Below are 24,981 nucleotides of genomic sequence, written 5' to 3' on the forward strand. Positions count from 1 at the left end.
ACGTTTTAATGTAGAATGATAACATTAATGATAAAAAAATTCTTTTGCAGTACAACATTATCCTACAAAAAAAAAAAAAAAAAAAACTTTTGCTTCAAGGGGCAAGTTTATTGGGCAGCGCCACTCATGTGAGTGGACACACTGCCATAGTGACAGTATTAAGCAGCGCCACTCATCCTATGAGTGGAAACATCCCTAATAGGAAGAAAACCCGCCGGGTTCATTCTGTCACTTGTACCCAGACACAGCTGGGACTTGCTTAACCGTCAAGTAAACAGGTTCTTAAACAAGATTAACATTCATCAACCCTTAAAATGTTATGTTATCATGCGGGTGCAAAATGGGGAAATCTTGTGGAAAGTATCTATATATGACAAATACTATTTTCCTAACTCAATGTGGGTTTACTGTTCTACACATTTAACCTATTTAACCCGACCCTTAACCGTCTGGTTGAGAGTGTTTGAATTTTGTATTCAATGCCAAAAAACTGTTTACGTTGAGTCAATATTATAAATATGCTCCATTGTGTAAAACTTCACATACAGAACAGTAAAAATTTCATCACATTTCAGGATATCAATGCTCACATTTGGCAGGTATTCTATGCTTATCAGATCACTGAACACAGAATATGTAACTTCAGATTTATATAAACATTTAAATTTACATCACAATATTCATCACGTTGACGGGAATGAGTGAAGCTTCTCGGGCAACAAAAATGTCAATAAAAGTGTTCATATTCGTTTCAAATATAAAGGTAGTTCATCTTATTTGGCATCATATATATATACTTATGTACACAATGTGCTGACTAGTTGGCTCTCACCTCAGGATAATGTGACCATCAAATACAAGAGACTGGTCTAAGAAAATTGAACGATGTGAACACGATATATACAAAACTCTTGCTATATACAAATGGGCAAGAACAACATTTTTCCAGGCCCAAATTCCTCTTCACATTATACAAAGTGGTCAAGCACCTGGCTCAAGGTGGACCTAAATCTGAATACCGTATCGTACCCTAGTCTATGGACTTAGCGAGGTGGAGATCAGGCCACGGGGCCATTGATCCCTGGAACCTCTTTGGTGATCCGTCTGGTAGCCTCACTAGCCTTGGGAATCAGTCTGGTAGCCTCACTAGCAATGGGAATCTGTTATCTGGAAATTTGAAAATTCTTTAGTCTGAGTAGGCTACACTGAACAGTCTCGAAATCAGCTAACCAGAACAGATTTATATAATTCAAAAGTGATGCAAGCTGTATAGTATTGCATTCTAAATATTATATATATATATATATATATATATATATATATATATATATATATATAATATATATATAATATATATATAATATATATATAATATATATATAATATATATATAATATATATATAATATATATATAATATATATATAATATATATATAATATATATATAATATATATATAATATATATATAATATATATATAATATATATATAATATATATATAATATATATATAATATATATATAATATATATATAATATATATATAATATATATATATAATATATATATATATATAATATATATATATATATAATATATATATATATAATATATATATATATATAATATATATATATATATAATATATATATATATATAATATATATATATATAATATATATATATATATAATATATATATATATATAATATATATATATATATATATATATATATATATATAATATATATATATATATAATATATATATATATATATATATATATATATATATATATATATATATATATATATATATATATATAATCAACAACAGTGTTCATTTACGTCGCTAGTCCCTCAATCAAATCCTTTATAGATGCATTTTTTAACAAAATGAGTTTGGCTAGTGTCATCAACCCAATAATTCTTGCATGTGATGTTTGAAAATTATCCAAAGAAAGGGGGGGGCCATTCTATGAGGTGTGGAGTGACTAAGTGGCATAATGTTTGTATAATAATGTCCATATGTCTGTCTTCCATTATGGAGCCACGAGTCGTGTGTGTGTGTGAGGGCCCATTACAGTCTAGCCAGGACCCATTTCCTGCCACCTATTTCAGTGGTAGGGAGGAAAGCCATGGGTATGGGTTACATGTAAAAGCTCACAGCTTGTTATTAATACGGAGAGGATATGGGTAGCGATTCTAGCCTAATGTGTGTGAAGCAGGGATCCGATTAACCACAAAGGGTGCATAGGACTGTGTGAATACTTTACATATTTTATAACTCAAAAAGACCAGCTGACTATGATGGTTGAGACAGGTGCTGCTCCTGCTGGGTGATGAATTCATTTTACAGTAGGCGCCAAACTCCACAATTGCTTGCATATGCCCTTCCAATAGTTAACATGTTCAGACTTGCTTGAGAGATGCACACACCTCCAGCAAACGAAGACACTTGCCACACAAGGCTAATGACCTCAGGGACTCGACAGTGTAGGAGGACTACTTCTCCCTGGAATATACAGAAAATTTAAGTTAAAATTTTACCCCAGAAGGTTAAAAGGATTCAGCATGAACCGGGACAACTACGGTGTATGGAAGCACGATAACTGGGTTACCAAGAGGCAATAGTTGACATATATTGTGACGGGTCGGTGGCGGAAGATGGCAGGACAGTTAATTGTAGTGTCCTGATAAAGGGAATCTTGAGGTTATCTTGAGATGATTTCGTGGCTTTTTAGTGTCCCCGCGGCCCGGTCCTCGACCAGGCCTCCACCCCCAGGAAGCAGCCCGTGACATCTGACTAACACCCAAGTACATATTTTACTGCTAGGTAACAGGGGCATAGGGTGAAAAACTCTACCCATTGTTTCTCGCCGGCGCCTGGGATCGAACCCAGGACCACAGGATCACAAGTCCAGCGTGCTTTCCGCTCGGCACCGAGTCTGGAATTATGAACAGGAAAATTGAACCTGTGACTTCGTAACTATATATCACCCACACAAGCTGAACTGAAGGCCATTCCGGCAGGTTTGGAAGAAGTCCAGCAATATGAAAATAGTTTTATTTGTCGATGGCCGAGGAGCAGTTGATTCTTTAAACAATCTAAATCCAATCTTCATGTCCATAGTTTAGGTTTGTAAGAATAGGATAAATGAGACACAGGTGAAAGGTCACAAAAAAATTAAGTTCATGTGGATTCCATCTCATGTTGGAATAGTGGTCAACGAGGTGGCGGAACACCACATCAAAACCACAAGTTGACAGTGAATGTGTTTTAACAATGAGACAAATAAGAGAATCTTTTTTATCTTAAAGGAGTGGAGGTGTCCTTACCGGAGGCGGCGGCCTCAGCCACCACCCCTCCCTCGTCACCACCACCACCACCAACACCCCTCCCTCGTCACCACCACCACAACCATCACCACCACCACCACAACCATCACCACTGACACCATGCAAAGCCAACATAAACCATCACCACCACAACCGGTATCAAGTACCAACCACAACCACAGATCAACAACATATTAGCCCTGTATAATATCACCTTATCATTCGCTATCTAATCTGATTAGATCCTATTTACCCTCATAAATAGTAGCCCATGCACTTAGTCTGATTGGTACAGCGACGGATTCACTTCTTGCTGGGTCGCCGCTCAATCCCCAATGGTCCAAGTGGTTAGAAACAGAAATAAGAAATATTCAGGCTTAGAAGTGGTGAGGAGCGGTAATGTATGAGAGAAGTCAAACCTTGCAACACAATCATGTATGACTCGAAACACAAATTTATCGTAAAAGAAAGGGAAATATCAGGTGAAAGCGCCAAGCCATTACGACTATATATCACTGGGAAGGAATGGTGCCCAACCACTGGGTGGACGGTCTGGGATTGAACTCTGCCCTGCATGGTAAAGGAGATATGCTCTAAAGTGACTCTGTACACATGCGGCTCAGGCTTGGGTATACATACAACTAGGAATATGGAACAGGTGTGCACACGGCTAAGACGGAACAGGTGTGCACACGGCTAAGACGGAACAGGTGTGCACACGGCTAAGACGGAACAGGTGTGCACACGGCTAAGACGGAACAGAAGCGAACAGTGTGAACTACAGAACCTACACACTTGCTACTTCAGGTTAGGCTAGGTTAAGGAAAGGTAATGTTAAGGTTAGGCCATGGTTAGGGCAAGGCCAAGGCTAAGGCAAGGCCAAGGTTAAGCTTAACGTTAAGTTATGGGTAGGCTAAGGTATGGTAAGGTTAAGGCTAGGGCAAGTTAAAGGAAGGTTAAGGTTAATAAAAGACTATGGCAAGAATAAGGCTAGGTTAAGGCAAGGTTAAGGAAGGGTAGGGCAAGTTTAGAGTAGACTAAGGTCAAGGTTAAGGTAAAGATAAGGTTAATGTAATATATGGTTAAGGTAAGGTAAAGCAAGCTTAAGGTAAGGGTAAGAATAGGTTAAAGTAAGGTTAGGGTAAGTTTAAGGTCAAAGGCAAGGTTAAAGGTTAATGCAAGGTTACGGTAAGGTTAAGGTAGATTACGAGGTGCGTTAGGTTAAATTATGTAAAGTAACATGGGGTTAGTGAGGCAGAGATAGGGGCGGGGCGGGGCGGGGCCGGGCGGAGTGAGGCTAGGCTAGTATGCTACAAGTACATGCGCCGGCTTCCTGTCCCCGCCGAGGCCACTAGTGATAGTGGCCCACAGGTAAACTCGGTTAAACCCTTATACATTACCTAAAAATCCAACGCCCCTGGTAAACCATTGTCTACTTTCCCTAAACAATATTAATATCTACCTTAGCTGAGAGGAGGAAGGTGACGGGTCCAAGGTAGATGTTGGGGGTCCAGGGTAGATGGTGGGAGTCCAGGGAAGATGGTGGGAGTCCAGGGAAGATGGTGGGAGTCCAGGGAAGATGGTGGGGCCCCGGGTAAATGCTGGGGGCACCGGGTAGATGTTGAGGGATGCTAGAGGCTCAGAGTGGATGCTGGGGGCCCATGGTAGATGCTGGGGGGGGGGGGGAGGCGTTCTACTCGACAGAGTCCAGCTACCTGGGAGTTCTCTCCTACGCCATGCTAGCTGTCACTCGCCTCAAGGCATCGGTTTCCTGCACCAAGCGATCCGCCACCCTCCTCAAGGCATCGGTTTCCTTCACCAAGCGATCCCCCACCTTTATAAAGCCATTTGTTTCCCGCGTCAAGCGAGCTACGTCCCGCTTCAAGCGAGGTGTCCCCAGCGTCGAGCCATCTGCCACCATCGACATTCGAGTTACCACCTGCATCAGGTGATCTGTCACCTCCCACAGGTGATCTGTCGCCTGCGTCAAGAGAGTTGTCATCTGCGTCAGGCGAGCTGTCACTTGCGTTAAGCGAGCTTCCTGCTGCATCCGGTAACTTTGGTCTAACGAACTGTTGCTGGCAGCGTCCCCCATGTCCACTCAAAGCAAGCTGATCCAACACTGCGGGCCTTGCTGCTGAGTGGACAGCGTTCGGGGGTCGTTGTCCTAAGCAGGGTTGCCAGATCCGAATTGTCAAATGTCGCGAAATTTTAATTAAAGTCCCCCAATATTTTGTTTATCAACTGAGACGGTTTTCATTGCAATATATTTTAATACATAAAATAATACAACATGATTTAATGATTGTATTAATATTATCACTGAATGTATTTAATAATATACTGAAGGTAGAACAACCCGGCCTCACACTAGGCTGGTTAGAGTAGCGGCCGGCCTCCCAGGACACATTCATCAATTTTATCAAACTGTGTATTAAAAATTTGTTTACACTTATATATAAATTAATATTATTATACTTAAAATTCTTTGTATAGTTAGGCATAGGTCAAACTAGGTGTTTAGGTTCTGTTGGCGATTATTTGTAATTTTAGTTCGTGAGTGAAGCATTTGAAGATTTTTGGTTCGAACAGAGGACGTGAGAGAAACACATTTTCCGGAAGTGTTCGGACGTCATCAGTTGAGAGTCCAGCCCGTCCTCCAAACAAAGACATAAAAGTGATTCCATGCACCCTCCAAACTCCCTGTTTATGAATGAAAAACGGTTTACACACGACTGACAACTGCTGACATTCGAACACTTCTGGAACAAGTGGTTCACTGACGACTATTGTTCGAACCACAACGCTATAAATGCTTCACCCACGTACTACAAATACAAATAATCGCCAACAGAATCTAAACATCTAACCTAACCTATGCCTATAGATGCACAATATGCTAAAATATTATAATATTCACTTGCATTTGCGAACATTCTTGTTTTGAATGAACAGCATGTTAAAATTTATGAATGCGTCATTGGGGTCGACCGCTGGATGGAATGGATTTGAGTCGAGAACGGGTTGCAAGAGGATTAAGAAAAAGTTAAGATAACGGCAATGATGGACAGCAGTAACACACTTAAGCATTATACAATAATAAACAGAAATTCTTCCTCTACTGGCCGAGGAGGATTGACTGGGCGCTAATCCTTAACTGTAGCCTCTGTTCACCCAACAGTGAAATAAGTGGGATGGTATAGAGGCCCACACAACCCATACCTGTCCTGTGAGTGCCAGTGTGGACTGTCACTCACCACCACAATCACAACCACCACCACAACCATAACTACCACTACCACCACCTCCACAACCATCACCACAGCCACCACCACCACCAATACAACCACCACCACCACCAATACAACCACCACCACCACACCCATCACCACCACCACACCCATCACCACCACCACACCCATCACCACCACCACACCCATCACCACAACCACCACCACCACAAAGACCACCCCCATCACAACCACCACAATCACCACATCAACTAACTCCATCACCACCACAAATTACAAAGTAAATGTCCCTCAATATTGCACAATCATTGCATACTCTTGCAAGCGATACTTTTTAAGTACATCTGGCCCTCCGTCGGCTGGGTTTTGCCCGTTCAAATGTTCACTTAAGCTGTTCACCCAGGCCGGTTTATATGACCTGCTCCTGGTTGTCAAAGTTCACTGAGTGAACATCCAGGGGCTGAACATTATTGGTGGGTGATGAACATGGCGGGAAGAACAAGTGAACAATACGAACACGATGAACATGTGAACTTTTGGACAAATTCCATCCCCCATCCTGCAGTTTTCACAATATGATGCCTATTGGAAATATTTCGCCCGAGAGTTATTTGTGAGCGGAATTTTGGGTGATTGGACGAATTTGGAGTTGTATATGTATTATATAGCACTGAGCTATGTAGCCCTAAGCTATGTAGCCCTGAGCTATGTAGCCCTGGGGCCGGATTCAGGAAGGTACTTACGAAGGTTTTTCCTCTTAGCTAAGTGCGTTTTCCGTCTTAGCGCCTTCGTGGCGGCTACGTCCGTATTCAATAAACTACCCTAAGTGGAAAAACCTTCGTAAGTTCATTCCGGGATTTAAGTGTGGTTTCGACCACTCGTAGCTTTACGTAAACTGGATATAAGTCATTTTTTCTCTACTACATAACACTGGGATCGATTTATGATATTGGAACATGACCAAAATATTATAGCTGGTGAATCTAGTGAAGAGGAATCCTTCGTGTTAGTTATATATGCATTCTCTGCTTGAAACTTGAAGTAAATATGTGTTTGATGATAGTAGAATTAGTTTTATAATAGCAAGATATTATACCAGTAGTTATTAAGTAAATAAACACTGGTGAACATGAAATATGAGAGAAGGTGATGAGCTTTGCCTGATGGGATCATTTACTATCACCAAATGCCCCTGTTCACCTAGTAGTAAGGGTGTACCTTAGCTATACATACCCATTTCTAATTTATTTAGTTTGGTTTTATTTTGAAATTAAATCTGGGTGAGACATAAAATATGCTGCACAAATGATGTTAGGTAAGGAGAAGGGTAAAAATGTCAAAAACTTTATTCATTGAATACTTAAAGCTATAATTATGACTATATAGATTATTAAAAAAGAGAGAGGGAAGTAGGGGTCCAAGACCTCTTCCTGTTATACAATATGGGTGTGGAACAAGTAATTATCAAAAGAAGGCACCATGCCGGGAAGGCTATGTAGCAGTAAGGCAGTGAGGTGAGGCAGCTACTTATTTGAGAAATGCTTATTTTATTTACCTTATAAGCTGAGGCAACTTATTTTATTTGAGGAATACTCAGCTGATTCCTCTACATTTAGCATGGAACAAATTTGTGTCCAAGACCTCTTCCTGTTACTCAATTTGGCTGTGTGTAACCAAACTAGAAGTGCTCTACAAATCAAGGGACCCAGAATGTGGAATGACCTCCCGAATCATGTCAAAGGCTGTACCTTTCTCAACCAGTTTAAGAGTTAAACCAAGTACTGCCTAATTAACTCCATGTAACCTAACTTACCTCCTAAATGTCAACCCATGTCTTGCTATTTTTTAAACAACGCTGTTCACCAACATGTGCAATTGCTGATTTATGCTATGTTAACCCCCTTTTTGTATTTTTTATTCCTTCTTTTAACACAATTTATACCTAATCCCGATTACTATTAAGTTTTAGTCCGTGTTTTTTTCCCCCACACCTTGCCCGAAATGCTATGAGTATTAGTGGCTTTAGGTATTGTATGTACTAGCTCTGCCTATAAATCCAACATTATGTTTGTAAATCAACTGTATGTACTTTTCCTGAATAAAATGTATTTATTATTTATTTTTTAATCAGTAAGTATTAAAAGAAGGCACCAAGCTGGGAAGGCTATGTAGCACCATTGTGTGTAACAATAAACCAAAATTTTTTAACAAATAATGCACCTGTATGGGAAAACAAATCCTGTCAGCTGTAAAAATATTGATGCAGTTATTTAAATGAAAAATATAATGAAAGAAATATTACTGGTTTATTTTTATCCTATCTTTTTGTACTGTACAGTATATCCAAGGAAGTGAAAAATTGAGACAATGCACAATTTAATGAATGATTAGCATGGATTAGCAGTTAAAAAGAAATATGACTTGTATTACATATGAACACGAGATCTTAATGCTCCATGGTCAACACGATTTAATAAGGATAATACAGTACTGTATTTGTAATAATGCAAACTATATTTTCAAATCTTTATTACTGATTTTTTTTTATTAAGATTAGGTATACACAGCAATGTGCTGATACCCTATTCTATATGGAATATTACACAGTGAGATAGTAAGTAAGTAAGTAATTATCAAAAGAAGGCACCAAACCGGGAAGGCTATGTAGCACCATCAAATACGCAAAATAATCAGAGGGCGCTAAATATCACCAAGGATGCCAATACAAGAACAAAAACGCATAAGGCGAACGATATCAAAAGTATCCGAGTCACCAAGAATTCTATCGAGGGACAGGTGACCGCGAGGGGCGGTCGGAAAGCAAGACACACGCTCGTCCTGGAAGTCAGGACATTCAAGGACATGCACGACCGTAAGAGGGACAATGCAACTAGGACAATAAGGAGCAGGGCGGCGCTCCATCAAGTGACCATGGGTTAAGCGAGTATGGCCAATACGCAACCTCGCCAGAGCTGTTTCCCACCGCCGGTTACGGTGGAAGGAGGACGGCCACGAGGAAACACAACATTTAAGAGTACGTAGCTTGTTACCAGTAACAGACAACCAAGAAGCCTGCCAACGGGTAAGGACTGAGGAATGGATAACCGGATAAAAGTCGGAATACGGAATGCCTTTACGAGAGATGGGACAAGAGCGGACAGCTTCCTTAGCGGCAGCATCCGCACGCTCATTTAAAGACACCAATATGGCTGGGAACCCAACAAAACTCAACCGACTTAAATTTACTTTGAACGGGAAACAGCCAATGCTGGATCTCGACAACTACTGGATGAACCGGATTAAAGGACCCGAGAGCCATGAGGGCACTACGAGAGTCAACAACAACTACAAAGGAAGACTGACAACGAGAAAGCAGGAGACGAAGAGCATAGAGAATAGCATAAAATTCCGCTGTAAAGATGCTAGTCTCCGGAGGCAAGCGACACATACAAGTGCGATCAGGAAAAACAAGAGAGTAGCCAACACCGTCCGCTGACTTAGACCCATCGGTGAAGACAGAAACGGAGCGGGAGTGAGAAGAAAAGTGCTCGAGGAAAAGGCGTTTTAGAACCTTAGGAGGGGTAAAAGCTTTAGTGATACGGGTCAAGGAAGTACAAAACCGCGGAAGAGGGACCCTCCACGGGGGCAAAGAAGGAACAACACGAGGAGAAACATCAGAAATACGAACGGAGAGAGAATCCTGTAGGCGAGATAACCGGACAGAAAGAGGGAGGTGGTGAAGAGGAACAGGAACCGCAGGAGGGGTAAAAGTTAAAGCACGACAGAGGCGAGAGGAAGGATGTTGCAAGGACCGCGCAAGATAGCGAAGACAGTAGCGATCACGGCGGTCCTGGAGAGACAGGAAGCCAGTGTCAACATACAAGCTAAGGATGGGAGTCGAACGAAAGGCACCAGAACTGAGGCGCAACCCAGTATGGTGCAAAGCATCAAGACGGCGAAGAGTAGAAGGAGAAGCAGACGAGTAAGCAGGGCAACCATAATCGAGCTTAGACAGGACGAGAGAGGAATGTAAAGCAAGGAGAGTGCGCCTATCTGCCCCCCAAGAAGTATGGGACAAGACCCGAAGGAGGGTAAGGGCCTTAGAGCACTCAACACGGAGGTTAGAGATATGGGGAGACCAAGACAAACGAGTGTCAAGGAATAACCCCAAAAGCTTCGCGGAATCTTTTTATTCAAGGGGATGACCATAAAGTGACAAAGAGGGACGAAGAACAACCCGTTTCCGCGTAAAAGTCATGGCACAAGTCTTAGAAGTAGAGAACTTGAAGCCACGACCTGTGGCCCAAGACGACACGGCATCAATTGCAAGTTGAAGCCGGCGTTGAAGGAGAGGCGAATCATCACCCTGACAACAAAGGGTAAGATCATCGACATAGAGAGCGGAGAAGACACCTAAAGGAAGAGAGGAAAGAAGACCATTGAGGGCAACCAGAAAAAGAGTAGTGCTCAGAACACTACCCTGGGGCACACCTTCGTATTGCTGAAAAGAGGGAGAGAGAGCGGTACCAAGGCGCACCCGAAAGGAACGACGAGAGAGGAAGCTGCGGAGAAAGAGAGGGAGATGACCACGAAGGCCAAAAGAATGAAGTTGAGATAGGATATGATAACGCCAAGTGGTGTCGTAAGCCTTTTCCAGGTCAAAAAGGACGGCAACAACGGAGGTCTTCACAGCAAAAGCAGTACGAATATAGACCTCCAAGTTCACCAGGACATCTGTCGTGCTGCGGCACTTGCGGAAACCAAATTGAGAAGGGGAGAGGTGGTGATGGTGTTCCAGGAACCACATCAGACGAACGTTAACCATATGTTCAAAGAGTTTGCAGACACAACTTGTGAGAGCAATAGGGCGAAAGTCCTTAGGGGAAGTACCCAGAGACCCCGGTTTGCGAACAGGGAGGACAACGGCATCGAGCCAGTCCTCAGGGACTGACGACGACTCCCAGATCCGATTATACAGACTCAGTAAATACTGAGACGTGCTCGGAGGGAGATGGCGAAGCATCTCATAATGAATACTATCGGAGCCCGCCGCCGTAGAACCGCAGAGGGCCAGGGCAGAACGAAGTTCAGAGAGAGAGAAGGGATCATTATAGGGAAGCTGAAGATGAGTGCAGAAATCTAAAGGACGAGACTCAAGGACAGGTTTACGAAGAAGGAAAGATTGGGGAAGATGAAGACCAGAGCTAACAGAAGAAAAGTGGGAACCCAGTTCGGAAGCGACCTGCAACGGGTCCGCCACAAGAGTATCATGGAGGTGAAGGACCGGTGAAACATCGGGAACGAACTTACCCGCTATCTTGCGGATACGCTTCCAGATCTGGGCCAGAGGGGTTTTGGACGTAATTGTTGAGACATAAGATGCCCAACATTCACGTTTAGCCGTACGGATGGCCCTACGGGCCACCGCACTCGCTTTCCGAAAGAAAAGAAAAGAATCGGTCGTCTGCCTACGGCGGTGCCTCTTCCAGGCTGCACGCTTACAGCGGACAGCCCGAGCACAGTCCGCATTCCACCAGGGAACGCACTTCCGTAGACCCCGAGAGGAAGAGCGAGGAATAGAGCGGAGGGCAGCGTTGAAGACAGTCATGAAAAAGGAGGAGAGCGCAAGAGAGAGGCAGAAGGGAGAGGTCAGAGAGAGTAGCACTGAGGGTAAATAGGGTCCAGTCTGCCTTAGCAAACTGCCACCTAGGGAAAGAGAGGGAAGGGCGAAAAGAGAAAAAGGAAACAAGGATGGGGAAATGATCACTTCCATGGAGGTCATCAAGAACCTGCCACGTGAAATCTAAGTAAAGAGAAGAAGAGCAGAGAGAAAGATCAAGACAAGAAAGGGTGCGAGTCCGAGAGTCCAAATGAGTGGGCTCACCAGAATTCAGAAGAGACAGGGAAGAAGAGAGGAGAAACGGCTCAAGGAGGCGACCCCGGGTATTCGTCAGAACGTCACCCCAAAGAGAATGACGACAATTGAAGTCACCCAGCAGGAGCACAGGCTCCGGCAAGGAGTCTAGGAGGTGTTTCAAATCAGGAAGAGAGAGCGGGACACTCGGGGGGAGATAAATGGAACAAACTGTGTAACATTTCCCCTCAAAGATACGAGCAGCAGAACAATGGAGAGGCGAAGGAAAAAGTAAAGGAACAAAGGGAACATCAGCCCGAATCAAGAGAGCAGAAGAATTAGAAGCCCCAGCAATGGCTTGGGGGGGGGGGGGGAGAGAAAGTAATAGCCACGAAAACGACCAGGACGAGCACCAAGCATTGGCTCCTGGAGACAGACACAAAGGGGCGAAAACCGCGAAATCAGAAGTTGGAGTTCGAGGAAATTGGCGTAATAACCTCGAACGTTCCATTGAAGAATGGACAACGACGAGAAGTAAGTAAGTAATTATCAAAAGAAGGCACCAAACCGGGAAGGCTATGTAGCACCATCAAATGCGCAAAATAATCAGAGGGCGCTAAATATCACCAAGGATGCCAATACGAGAACAAAAACGCATAAGGCGAACGATATCAAAAGTATCCGAGTCACCAAGAATTCTATCGAGGGACAGGTGACCGCGAGGGGCGGTCGGAAAGCAAGACACACGCTCGTCCTGGAAGTCAGGACATTCAAGAAGGACATGCACGACCGTAAGAGGGACAATGCAACTAGTACAATAAGGAGCAGGGCGGCGCTCCATCAAGTGACCATGGGTTAAGCGAGTATGGCCAATACGCAACCTCGCCAGAGCTGTTTCCCACCGCCGGTTACGGTGGAAGGAGGACGGCCACGAGGAAACACAACATTTAAGAGTACGTAGCTTGTTACCAGTAACAGACAACCAAGAAGCCTGCCAACGGGTAAGGACTGAGGAATGGATAACCGGGTAAAAGTCGGAATACGGAATGCCTTTACGAGAGATGGGACAAGAGCGGACAGCTTCCTTAGCGGCAGCATCCGCACGCTCATTTAAAGACACGCCAATATGGCTGGGAACCCAACAAAACTCAACCGACTTAAATTTACTGTGAACGAGAAACAGCCAATGCTGGATCTCGACAACTACCGGATGAACTGGATTAAAGCACCCGAGAGCCATGAGGGCACTACGAGAGTCAACAACAACCACAAAGGAAGACTGACAACGAGAAAGCAGGAGACGAAGAGCATAGAGAATAGCATAAAGTTCCACTGTAAAGATGCTAGTCTCCGGAGGCAAGCGACACATATAAGTGCGATCAGGAAAAACAACAGAGTAGCCAACACCGTCCGCTGACTTAGACCCATCGGTGAAGACAGAAACGGAGCGGGAGTGAGAAGAAAAGTGCTCGAGGAAAAGGCGTTTTAGAACTGTAGGAGGGGTAAAAGCTTTAGTGATACGAGTCAAGGATGTACAAAACCGCGGAAGAGGGACCCTCCACGGGGGCAAAGAAGGAACAACACGAGGAGAAACATCAGAAATACGAACGGAAAGAGAATCCTGCAGGCGAGATAACCGGACAGAAAGAGGGAGGTGGTGAAGAGGAACAGGAACCGCAGGAGGGGTAAAAGTTAAAGCACGACAGAGACGAGAGGAAGGATGTTGCAAGGACCGCGCAAGATAGCGAAGACAGTAGCGATCACGGCGGTCCTGGAGAGACAGGAAGCCAGTGTCAACATTCAAGCTAAGGACGGGAGTCGAACGAAAGGCACCAGAACTGAGGCGCAACCCAGCATGGTGCAAAGCATCAAGACGGCGAAGAGTAGAAGGAGAAGCAGACGAGTAAGCAGGGCAACCATAATCGAGCTTAGACAGGACGAGAGAGGAATGTAAAGCAAGGAGAGTGCGCCTATCTGCCCCCCAAGAAGTATGGGACAAGACCCGAAGGAGGGTAAGGGACTTAGAGCACTCAACACGGAGGTAAGAGATATGGGGAGACCAAGACAAACGAGTGTCAAGGAATAACCCCAAAAGCTTCGCGGAATCTTTGTATTCAAGGGGATGACCATAAAGTGACAAAGAGGGACGAAGAACAACCCGTTTCCGCGTAAAAGTCATGGCACAAGTCTTAGAAGTAGAGAACTTGAAGCCATGACCTGTGGCCCAAGACGACACGGCATCAATCGCAAGTTGAAGCCGGCGTTGAAGGAGAGGCGAATCATCACCCTGACAACAAAGGGTAAGATCATCGACATAGAGAGCGGAGAAGACACCAGAAGGAAGAGAGGAAAGAAGACCATTGAGGGCAACCAGAAAAAGAGTAGTGCTCAGAACACTACCCTGGGGCACACCTTCGTATTGCTGAAAAGAGGGAGAGAGAGCGGTACCAAGGTGCACCCGAAAGGAACGACGAGAGAGGAAGCTGCGGAGAAAGAGAGGGAGATGACCACGAAGGCCAAAAGAATGAAGTTGAGATAGGATATGATAACGCCAAGTGGTGTCGTAAGCCTTTTCTAGGTCAAAAAGGACGGCAACAACGGAGGTCTTCGCAGCAAAAGCAGTACGTATATAGACCTCCAAGTTCACCAGGACATCTGTCGTGCTGCGGCACTTGCGGAAACCAAATTGAGAAGGGGAGAGGAGGTGATGGTGTTCCAGGAACCACATCAGACGAACGTTAACCATACGTTCAAAGAGTTTGCAGACACAACTTGTGAGAGCAATAGGGCGAAAGTCCTTAGGGGAAGTACCCAGAGACCCCGGTTTGCGAACAGGGAGGACAACGGCATCGAGCCGGTCCTCAGGGACTGACGACGACTCCCAGATCCGATTATACAGACTCAGTAAATACTGAGACGTGCTCGGAGGGAGATGGCGAAGCATCTCATAATGAATACCATCGGAGCCCGCCGCCGTAGAACCGCAGAGGGCCAGGGCAGAACGAAGTTCAGAGAGAGAGAAGGGATCATTATAGGGAAGCTGAAGATGAGTGCAGAAATCTAAAGGACGAGACTCAAGGACAGGTTTACGAAGAAGGAAAGATTGGGGAAGATGAAGACCAGAGCTAACAGAAGAAAAGTGGGAACCCAGTTCGGAAGCGACCTGCAACGGGTCCGCCACAAGAGTATCATGGAGGTGAAGGACCGGTGAAACATCGGGAACGAACTTACCCGCTATCTTGCGGATACGCTTCCAGATGTGGGCCAGAGGGGTTTCGGACGTAATTGTCGAGACATAAGATGCCCAACATTCACGTTTAGCCGTACGGATGGCCCTACGGGCCACCGCACTCGCTTTCCGAAAGAAAAGAAAAGAATCGGTCGTCTGCCTACGGCGGTGCTTCTTCCTGGCTGCACGCTTACAGCGGACAGCCCGAGCACAGTCCGCATTCCACCAGGGAACGCACTTCCGTGGACCCCGAGAGGAAGAGCGAGGAATAGAGCGGAGGGCAGCGTCGAAGACAGTGTCATGAAAAAGGAGGAGAGCGCGAGAGAGGGGCAGAAGGGAGAGGTCAGAGAGAGTAGCACTGAGGGAAAATAGGGTCCAGTCCGCCTTAGCAAACTGCCACCTAGGGAAAGAGAGGGAAGGGCGAAAAGAGAAAAAGGAAACAAGGATGGGGAAATGATCACTTCCATGGAGGTCATCAAGAACCTGCCATGTGAAATCTAAGTAAAGAGAAGAAGAGCAGAGAGAAAGATCAAGACAAGAAAGGGTACGAGTTCGAGAGTCCAAATGAGTGGGCTCACCAGAATTCAGAAGAGACAGGGAAGAAGAGAGGAGAAACGGCTCAAGGAGGCGACCCCGGGTATTCGTCAGAACGTCACCCCAAAGAGAATGACGACAATTGAAGTCACCCAGCAGGAGCACAGGCTCCGGCAAGGAGTCTAGGAGGTGTTTCAAATCAGGAAGAGAGAGCGGGACACTCGGGGGGAGATAAATGGAACAAACTGTGTACCATTTCCCCACAAAGATACGAGCAGCAGAACAATGGAGAGGCGAAGGAAAAAGTAAAGGAACAAAGGGAACATCAGCCCGAATCAAGAGAGCAGAAGAATTAGAAGCCCCAGCAATGGCTGGGGGGGGAGAGAAAGGAATAGCCACGAAAACGACCAGGACGAGCACCAAGCATCGGCTCCTGGAGACAGACACAAAGGGGCGAAAACCGCGAAACCAGAAGTTGGAGTTCGAGGAAATTGGCGTAATAACCTCGAACGTTCCATTGAAGAATGGACAACGACGAGAAGAGAAAGGACAAAAACAGAGAACAAGGAAGAAACAAAGGCGAAAGACCAACAGAGCACGTTAAAGAATATCAGGGTCGGGATCAGGGTCAGCAAAGTCAGGGTTAGGGGGCATGGGTAAACTGAGCAAAGACGGAGGGAAGGAAACGGGAGAACAGATCAGAGGTGGGCGGGCAGGGTCCGGAGGAGGAGGAGGAGGAGGAGGAGGAGGAGGAGGAGGAGGAGGAGGAGGAGACAACGGAGAGGAGCAGTCAAGGACAGCAGCAGGAAGAGGGGGAGTAGAAAGAGAGGAGCGCACCCCAGCAAGAGCAGCAACCGAAAGGGAAGCAGGGGCCAAAGAAACCTCCATAGCGGGAACAGGGGGCGCAAGCACTGAAACGGGAGTGGAAGGAGCAACAGAGCCAGAAGGAGGAGCTGAGGAAGAAAGCGAAGCCTTCTTACCCGCCGGGGAAGAGGAAGGAGAGGAGCCAGGCTTACGCTTCTGACTTAAAGAGACCGGTGTCCCAGCAACTACGTACCGGGCAACGGATTCCAGTGTCTCAACAGGAGAAGCCGAACGAGAGCACACACGACGGCCGTTAGGAGAGCGATGGACATCCGCCCGCACCGACAGGCGGCGGGGAGAGCCGATAGATGGAGGAAGAGGATGGGAAGGAGGATCGGAGGGGGACGAGGAAGGAGACACAGAAGACACGACAGACCGGGTAGAAGGAAGGGGAACCCCAGACAGAGGACCAGGAGGAGGATCCTACGGGAGAGAACCCAAAGGAACAGAGGAGGGGGCAGTGGGCGCATCAGGGTCCAAGGCCCGGAAACGGTTGTGAGTCTGAGGAAGGCGGGAAGGACGAGGAGAGGAAGAGCGCAACACGCGAGCATAAGAGATATTAGCATAAGGCGGGAGCCGGCGAACCTGGCGCCTCGCCTCAGGAAAAGATAAACGCTCCCGGTGCGTTTATCAAGTTGAGGACGGCTGCCTCAAGCTTGTAATGGACACACGCACGGGAGAAGGTAGGATGGGCCTCACCGCAGTTGAGGCAACGAGCCTGGGGAGAAGCGCACTCCGACTTAGAGTGACCTTCGCCACCACACAAAGGACAGAGAGACAGTCCCGGAGCAGCGGAGGGCACCATGCCCAAACCTCCAGCACTTGTTGCAGAGCCGAGGAGAAGGAATGTACTCCTGGACAGAGCACCTGGCACCAGCAAGAATGACAGAGGGTGGAAGGGTCCTACCATCAAAGGTAATCTTCACAACCCGGAGGGGTTGACGGCGACTACCACGAGGGGGACGAGTAAACGTGTCCACCTGGAGAATAGAATGGCCCTGGGCAGCGAGGATATGTCGAATATCGTCGTGGCAGTCGCGTAGGTCCCGAACACCGGTCGCAACATGGGGCGGGAGCAAAATAGTGCCAACACTGGCATTCAACTGAACGTTCTTCGAGATCCGAACGGGGGTCTCGCCAAGGCAGGATAAGGCAGCCAAGCGGGAAGCAGCATCCTGAGAAGGAGCAGCAACGACACGCGTACCGAGACGAGTGGGGTTAAAAGTAATGGAGGCATCCACGGAATCAATGAGATGTCGATGAAGGGAGAAATCGTCAGGAGGCGCAGAATCAAGAGGGAGGAGATCAAAATATTTGGCCCACGAAGCGGGACCAAACAAGGCTTGATAGGTAGCAGAACTGGAAGGAATCGAGCGAGGGCGGCCGTGACGAGAACGGCGGTGAGAACCCCCAGAGAGAGAGGGGTTAAAAGGCGCAGTAGTTACAACTAGAGAAGGAGCCGCGCCAGGGGACGAGGTAGTCACCACTGGGGGCTTGGGGCTCGACCCAACCACAGAGGAGGGAGGGGAGCCAGGGGAAGGAGTCAGAGAGGCCAAAGGAGGAGCAAGGTCGGGGCCCAATGCAGCGGAGGCTACAGAGCCCGGTCTTCCAATACGGACCGACTCGGGGGCTTGGTCGCCCACCCCACGAGCCTGAAAAGGTAAGCCAGAAGCAGCCGAAACAGGGGTTATCATCTTGACGAAATTACGAATTCACTCACGAATGTGCCCCTACACCCACCATGGAGCCACAATTAGAGGCAGGACACCCAACAAGAAGCTATCGCCGATCTTGTCGGGGCCTCCTAGGGGTGCGTCGTGAGTATACGCCCCACAAACGCCACCTTAAGAAACCGACAGTCCGTCGAGATCGGGTTCAGTGACGAAGTGGGGATTGACAATAAAAGGTTCCCCTCGCTCTCGACGTCGGGTACTGCAGTTCTACGGGTGCAAGAGTATGCCTCCTCAAGCACCCGGGCGTCAAAGTAGAAGTAGTCCAAGGGAAGAACCAGAACGAGCAAAAGGTCGGCAGGAAACGGCAAGCAGATAGGAGAAGAGGGGGGAGAAAAACGAAACAGAAGGAAAAGGAAAAGATGCCCAGCAGAATTGGAGAGGACGGCAGCAGGAGCACAAGGCTAGAAAAGTACAGAGGACTGTCCCAAGGAGCATCACACTCCGGCAGCCGCCCACTAAGCCCCCACAAGGCGACAACGAGCTGAGCGGGGAGGGGGAGTACTGTATAAATCAAACGCTTTTTTTTTTTTTTTTTTTTTACTAAATTCACTTTTAAATATTGTGATTTCTTGGGATTCAAGAAATGATCACGTTTTAATGTAGAATGATAACATTAATGATAAAAAAATTCCTTTGCAGTACAACATTATCCTAAAAAAAAAAACTCTTGCTTTGAGGGGCAAGATTATTGGGCAGCGCCACTCATCCTGTGAGTGGACACACTGCCATAGTGACAGTATTGGGCAACGCCAATGACAGTATTAAGCAGCGCCACTCATCCTACGAGTGGACACATCCCTAATAGGAAGAAAACCCGCCGGGTTCATCCTGTCACTTGTACCCAGACACAGCTGGGACTTGCTTAACTGTCTCAAGTAAACAGGTTCTTAAACAAGATTAACATTCGTCAACCCTTAAAATCTTATATTATCGTGCGGGTGCAAAATGGGGAAATCTTGTGTAAAGTATCTATATATGACAAATAGTATTTTCCTAACTCAATGTGGGGTTTACTATTCTACACATTTAAGCTATTTAACCCGACCCTTAACCGTCTGGCTGAGAGTGTTTGAATTTTGTATTCAATGCCAAAAAACTGTTTACGTTGAGTCAATATTATAAATATGCTCCATTGTGTGTAAAACTTCACATACAGAACATTAAAAATTTCATCACATTTCAGAATATCAATGCTCACATTTGGCAGGTATTCTATGCTTATCAGATCACTGAACACAATATGTAACTTCAGATTTATATAAACATTTAAATTTACATCACAATATTCATCACATTGACAGGAATGAGTGAAGCTTCTCGGGCAACAAAAATGTCAATAAAAGTTCATATTCGTTTAAAATATAAAAGGTAGTTCATCTTATTTGGCATCATATATATACTTATGTACACAATCTGCTGACTAGTTGGCTCTCACCTCAAGATAATGTGACCATCAAATACTGGTCAACCAGTATTTCTTAGACCAGTCAAGAGACTGGTCTAAGAAAATTGAACGATGTTAACACTAAATAAACAAAACTCTTGCCTATATACAAATGGACAAAAACAACATTTTTCCAGTCCCAAACGCCTCTTCAAGATTATACAAAGTGGTCAAGCACCTGGCTCAAGGTAGACCTAAACCTGAATACCGTATCGTACCCTAGTCTATGGACTTAGGGAGGGGAAGATCAGGCCACGGGGCCATTGATCCCTGGAACTTCTTTGGTGATCCGTCTGGTAGCCTCACTGGCCTTTTCAATCTGACTGGTATAGCCTCACTAGCCTTGGGAATCAGTCTGGTAGCCTCACTAGCCTTGGGAATCAGTCTGGTAGCCTCACTAGCCTTGGGAATCAGTCTGGTAGCCTCACTAGCCTTGGGAATCAGTCTGGTAGCCTCACTAGCCTTGGGAATCAGTCTGGTAGCCTCACTAGCCTTGGGAATCAGTCTGGTAGCCTCACTAGCCTTGGGAATCAGTCTGGTAGCCTCACTAGCCTTGGGAATCTGTAATCTGGAAATTTGAAAATTCTTTAGTCTGAGTAGGCTACACTGAACAGTCTCGAAATCAGCTAACCAGAACAGATTTATATAATTCAAAAGTGATGCAAGCTGTATAGTATTGCATTCTAATTATAATATAATATATTATAAAATATAATATATTATAAAATATAATATATTATAAAATATACCGGCACCGAGTCTGGAATTATGAACAGGAAAATTGAACCTGTGACTTAGTAACTATATATCACACAAGCTGAACTGAAGGCCATTCCGGCTGGTTTGGAAGAAGTCCAGCAATATGAAAATAGTTTTATTTGTCGATGGCCGAGGAGCAGTTGATTCTTTAAACAATCTTAATCCAATCTTCATGACCATAGTTTAGGTTGGTAAGAATAGGATAAATGAGACAGGTGAAAGGTCACAAAAAAATTAAATTCATGTGGATTCCATCTCATGTTGGAATAGTGGTCAACGAGGTGGCGGAACACCACATCAAAACCACAAGTTGACCGTGAATGTATTTTAACAATGAGACAAATAAGAGAATCTTGTGTATCTTAAATGAGTGGAGGTGTCCTTACCGGAGGTGGCGGCCTCAGCCACCACCAACACCCCTCCCTCGTCACCACCACCACAACCATTACCACCACCACCACAACCATCACCACCACCACTGACACCATGCAAAGCCAACATCCACCATCACCACCACAACCGGTATCAAGTACCAACCACAACCACAGATCAACAACATATTAGCCCTGTATAATATCACCTTATCATTCGCTATCTAATCTGATTAGATCCTATTTACCCTCATAAATAGTAGCCCATGCACTTAGTCTGATTGGTACAGCGACGGATTCACTTCTTGCTGGGTCGCCGCTCAATCCCCAATGGTCCAAGTGGTTAGAAACAGAAATAAGAAATATTCAGGCTTAGAAGTGGTGAGGAGCGGTAATGTATGAGAGAAGTCAAACCTTGCAACACAATCATGTATGACTCGAAACACAAATTTATCGTAAAAGAAAGGGAAATATCAGGTGAAAGCGCCAAGCCATTACGACTATATATCACTGGGAAGGAATGGTGCCCAACCACTGGGTGGACGGTCTGGGATTGAACTCTGCCCTGCATGGTAAAGGAGATATGCTCTAAAGTGACTCTGTACACATGCGGCTCAGGCTTGGGTATACATACAACTAGGAATATGGAACAGGTGTGCACACGGCTAAGACGGAACAGGTGTGCACACGGCTAAGACGGAACAGGTGTGCACACGGCTAAGACGGAACAGGTGTGCACACGGCTAAGACGGAACAGGTGTGCACACGGCTAAGACGGAACAGGTGTGCACACGGCTAAGACGGAACAGGTGTGCACACGGCTAAGACGGAACAGGTGTGCACACGGCTAAGACGGAACAGGTGTGCACACGGCTAAGACGGAACAGAAGCGAACAGTGTGAACTACAGAACCTACACACTTGCTACTTCAGGTTAGGCTAGGTTAAGGAAAGGTAATGTTAAGGTTAGGCCATGGTTAGGGCAAGGCCAAGGTTAAGGCAAGGCCAAGGTTAAGCTTAACGTTAAGTTATGGGTAGGCTAAGGTATGGTAAGGTTAAGGCTAGGGCAAGTTAAAGGAAGGTTAAGGTTAATAAAAGACTATGGCAAGAATAAGGCTAGGTTAAGGCAAGGTTAAGGAAGGGTAGGGCAAGTTTAGAGTAGACTAAGGTCAAGGTTAAGGTAAAGATAAGGTTAATGTAATATATGGTTAAGGTATGGTAAAGCAAGCTTAAGGTAAGGGTAAGAATAGGTTAAAGTAAGGTTAGGGTAAGTTTAAGGTCAAAGGCAAGGTTAAAGGTTAATGCAAGGTTACGGTAAGGTTAAGGTAGATTACGAGGTGCGTTAGGTTAAATTATGTAAAGTAACATGGGGTTAGTGAGGCAGAGATAGGGGCGGGGCGGGGCGGGGCGGGGCCGGGCGGAGTGAGGCTAGGCTAGTATGCTACAAGTATATGCGCCGGCTTCCTGTCCCCGCCGAGGCCACTAGTGATAGTGGCCCACAGGTAAACTCGGTTAAACCCTTATACATTACCTAAAAATTCAACACCCCTGGTAAACCATTGTCTACTTTCCCTAAACAATATTAATATCTACCTTAGCTGAGAGGAGGAAGGTGACGGGTCCAAGGTAGATGTTGGGGGTCCAGGGTAGATGTTGGGAGTCCAGGGAAGATGGTGGGAGTCCAGGGAAGATGGTGGGAGTCCAGGGAAGATGGTGGGGCCCCGGGTAAATGCTGGGGGCACCGGGTAGATGTTGAGGGATGCTAGAGGCTCAGAGTGGATGCTGGGGGCCCATGGTAGATGCTGGGGGGGGGGGGGGGGAGGCGTTCTACTCGACAGAGTCCAGCTACCTGGGAGTTCTCTCCTACGCCATGCTAGCTGTCACTCGCCTCAAGGCATCGGTTTCCTGCACCAAGCGATCCGCCACCCTCCTCAAGGCATCGGTTTCCTTCACCAAGCGATCCCCCACCTTTATCAAGCCATTTGTTTCCCGCGTCAAGCGAGCTACGTCCCGCTTCAAGCGAGGTGTCCCCAGCGTCGAGCCATCTGCCACCATCGACATTCGAGTTACCACCTGCATCAGGTGATCTGTCACCTCCCACAGGTGATCTGTCGCCTGCGTCAAGAGAGTTGTCATCTGCGTCAGGCGAGCTGTCACTTGCGTTAAGCGAGCTTCCTGCTGCATCCGGTAACTTTGGTCTAACGAACTGTTGCTGGCAGCGTCCCCCATGTCCACTCAAAGCAAGCTGATCCAACACTGCGGGCCTTGCTGCTGAGTGGACAGCGTTCGGGGGTCGTTGTCCTAAGCAGGGTTGCCAGATCCGAATTGTCAAATGTCGCGAAATTTTAATTAAAGTCCCCCAATATTTTGTTTATCAACTGAGACGGTTTTCATTGCAATATATTTTAATACATAAAATAATACAACATGATTTAATGATTGTATTAATATTATCACTGAATGTATTTAATAATATATTGAAGGTAGAACAACCCGGCCTCACACTAGGCTGGTTAGAGCAGCGGCCGGCCTCCCAGGACACATTCATCAATTTTATCAAACTGTGTATTAAAAATTTGTTTACACTTATATATAAATTAATATTATTATACTTAAAATTCTTTGTATAGTTAGGCACAGGTCAAACTAGGTGTTTAGGTTCTGTTGGCGATTATTTGTAATTTTAGTTCGTGAGTGAAGCATTTGAAGATTTTTGGTTCGAACAGAGGACGTGAGCGAAACACATTTTCCGGAAGTGTTCGGACGTCATCAGTTGAGAGTCCAGCCCGTCCTCCAAACAAAGACATAAAAGTGATTCCATGCACCCGCCAAACTCCCTGTTTATGAATGAAAAACGGTTTACACGCGACTGACAACTGCTGACATTCGAACACTTCTGGAACAAGTGGTTCACTGACGACTATTGTTTGAACCACAACGCTATAAATGCTTCACCCACGTACTACAAATACAAATAATCGCCAACAGAATCTAAACATCTAACCTAACCTATGCCTATAGATGCACAATGTGCTAAAATATTATAATATTCACTTGCATTTGCGAATATTCTTGTTTTGAATGAACAGCATGTTAAAATTTATGAATGCGTCATTGGGGTCGACCGCTGGATGGAATGGATTTGAGTCGAGAACGGGTTGCAAGAGGATTAAGAAAAAGTTAAGATAACGGCAATGATGGACAGCAGTAACACCCTTAAGCATTATACAATAATAAACACAAATTCTTCCTCTACTGGCCGAGGAGGATTGACTGGGCGCTAATCCTTAACTGTAGCCTCTGTTCACCCAACAGTGAAATAAGTGGGATGGTATAGAGGCCCACACAACCCATACCTGTCCTGTGAGTGCCAGTGTGGACTGTCACTCACCACCACAACTACCACCACCACAATCACAACCACCACCACACCCATCACCACCACCACAAAGACCACCCCCATCACAATCACCACATCAACTAACTCCATCACCACCACAAATTACAAAGTAAATGTCCATCAATATTGCACAATCATTGCATACTCTTGCAAGCGATACTTTTTGAGTACATCTGGCCCTCCGTCGGCTGGGTTTTGCCCGTT

The 24,981-nt window shown here is 45.7% G+C and overlaps 1 protein-coding gene across 4 annotated transcripts; it reads right to left on the reverse strand.

Moving 5' to 3' along the window:
* Positions 1–328: 328 nt before the first annotated feature.
* Positions 329–23,841, reverse strand: LOC138349665 (uncharacterized). 4 transcript variants are annotated; one of them, XR_011230988.1, is made up of 3 exons: positions 4,802–5,505; positions 2,299–2,515; positions 329–1,167 (listed from the first exon to the last, which is right to left on the reverse strand). XR_011230988.1 is itself a non-coding variant. In XM_069338625.1 (2 exons), the coding sequence occupies exons 1-2, from the start codon at positions 5,432–5,434 to the stop codon at positions 2,506–2,508; spliced, it is 351 nt and encodes a 116-aa protein (XP_069194726.1). In that variant the 5' UTR covers positions 5,435–5,503; the 3' UTR covers positions 1,835–2,505. The 4 variants fall into 4 exon arrangements, 1 of the variants encoding a protein (XP_069194726.1); XR_011230989.1 differs by lacking the exons at positions 329–1,167; positions 4,802–5,505 and adding an exon at positions 22,971–23,841 and having other exon boundaries at positions 1,835–2,515; XR_011230987.1 differs by lacking the exon at positions 329–1,167 and having other exon boundaries at positions 1,835–2,515; positions 4,802–5,606.
* Positions 23,842–24,981: the final 1,140 nt, after the last annotated feature.

The sequence above is a fragment of the Procambarus clarkii genome, chromosome 5 (genome assembly GCF_040958095.1).
Source record: "Procambarus clarkii isolate CNS0578487 chromosome 5, FALCON_Pclarkii_2.0, whole genome shotgun sequence".
Classification (NCBI taxonomy): domain Eukaryota; kingdom Metazoa; phylum Arthropoda; class Malacostraca; order Decapoda; family Cambaridae; genus Procambarus; species Procambarus clarkii.